The 1656-nt window shown below is 35.7% G+C and overlaps 1 protein-coding gene across 1 annotated transcript; it reads right to left on the reverse strand.

Moving 5' to 3' along the window:
- Nucleotides 1-153: 153 nt before the first annotated feature.
- LOC108766874 (uncharacterized) lies at nt 154-1136 on the reverse strand. Its single transcript, XM_018516450.1, has 2 exons — nt 799-1136; nt 154-712 (listed from the first exon to the last, which is right to left on the reverse strand). Exons 1-2 carry the CDS (start codon nt 860-862, stop codon nt 441-443), a joined length of 336 nt encoding a protein of 111 aa, XP_018371952.1. The 5' UTR covers nt 863-1136; the 3' UTR covers nt 154-440.
- Nucleotides 1137-1656: the final 520 nt, after the last annotated feature.

The raw sequence follows: 1656 nt of genomic DNA on the forward strand, positions 1-1656 counted from the left end.
AGTAGTATATATGTATAATAAATATAGTTATTACTATAAGTATTATATTTATAAACTTAGAAATTATATTACAGGAGGATTGATAATAGCTCCTCTGAATATGTATTCATATTGCCATGGAGCATGAGCTTCACCAATTGGAGAAACAAAATATTTTTTAAGAGTATTTCTCATTTCCTTCGCTACACAGAATCTGCACGGTTAGCACCCATTCGGCCGACTTCTACAAAGTATGGAGAAAAATGTCTCCTCCATTGTCCTTCTCTAATGCTACCATCTTCTTCCTCCATATCAATTAAATGTGTTGTACAATATCGACGATTGTTCATATTTTCCTGTTCTTCCCCAAGCATAATAAAATTGTGTAGGCAGAGGAGGTTTTTCAACAAATTTTCGCAGTTAGTTGTTGACATACAAAGAGGTTTGTGTAAGATACGCCATCACGCAGTCAAAATGCCAAAAGTATTCTCTATTGTGCGCCGTGCACGTGACAAGCGATAATTAAAGATCCTCATGTCATCAGTCAGCTTTTTACGCGGATAGGGCCGCATCATATGTGTTGACAATGGGAAAGCCTCATCGCCAATAAAAACAAAGGGAAAAGGAATATTTGTCCCTGGAAGTAGTGTGGGATCTGGTAAGAATATATTGCCTGCAGCTAGATTACTTGCAAATTCAGTATTGGCCCATACTCCACCATCACTTATAGAACCTGAAAATAAATAAGAGTGGCAATTACAGATAACATATATTATAAACTATATAGTAAAAAGTTAAAGAGTAAATAAATATATTCACCATATTGCCCAATATCAATCCATGTAAACTTGTATGTTGCATCGCAGATGGCAAGTAATACCATACTGAAAAATTGTTTGTAATTATAGAATGCTGATCCAGAATTGGGCGGGGCCTAAATTCTCATATGACGCCCATCTAGTGCTCCTAGGCAGTTTGGAAACTGCCATTTTTCCATGAACTCTTCACTTATGGATTTCCAGTCTTCTTTACTAGAAGGTTTCAAAACAATTGGTTGTAACACTGTCCAAATTGCCTGACAAGTCTCACTCACTATTTTATTAACAGTCGATCTGCTTATCCTAAATTCTGCATGTTTTAATTTAGCGCTATTACCCTGGGATAAGTACCTGCAATAATCATGATGAAGTAACTTCAAAGAAAATGATAAAATTAAAGTGCATTAATTTTATTTACAACAAAGCTAAGCGTAGCTCTGTAGGAAGAGGAACCCGGATACTGTTCTTCTTAAGATGAGGATGAAGTAAATCTACTAGCAAATGAAATTGCTCGGGCCATTCTATATAATGCAAAGAACTCTTCATGATCATTCTGAAGTAATCCTTGAACAAGGTTATGATAAAATCCTTGAGCATTTCGTAACCTATTTACAGGTCGAACCCACCAACGTCGGTGCTTCGTCGTCCTTCTTCTCATAAATTGCCATTGTGACAGCAATAAACTATGCCAAGATAGACACAATGAAAAGAAAAGTCCTATTTTTCAATTCATAATGGATGAGCGATTGTAGTACTGAATGCACCCAATGAACTACTAAGCAAACTCCATCACTATTTTATATGTAACCACCATTCTCTTATGGAAAAAAACACTGAAAATTTCGTAAAACACTGAAAA

The sequence above is a fragment of the Trachymyrmex cornetzi genome, unplaced genomic scaffold (assembly GCF_001594075.2).
Source record: "Trachymyrmex cornetzi isolate Tcor2-1 unplaced genomic scaffold, Tcor1.1 C3936956, whole genome shotgun sequence".
NCBI classification, from domain to species: Eukaryota; Metazoa; Arthropoda; class Insecta; order Hymenoptera; family Formicidae; genus Trachymyrmex; species Trachymyrmex cornetzi.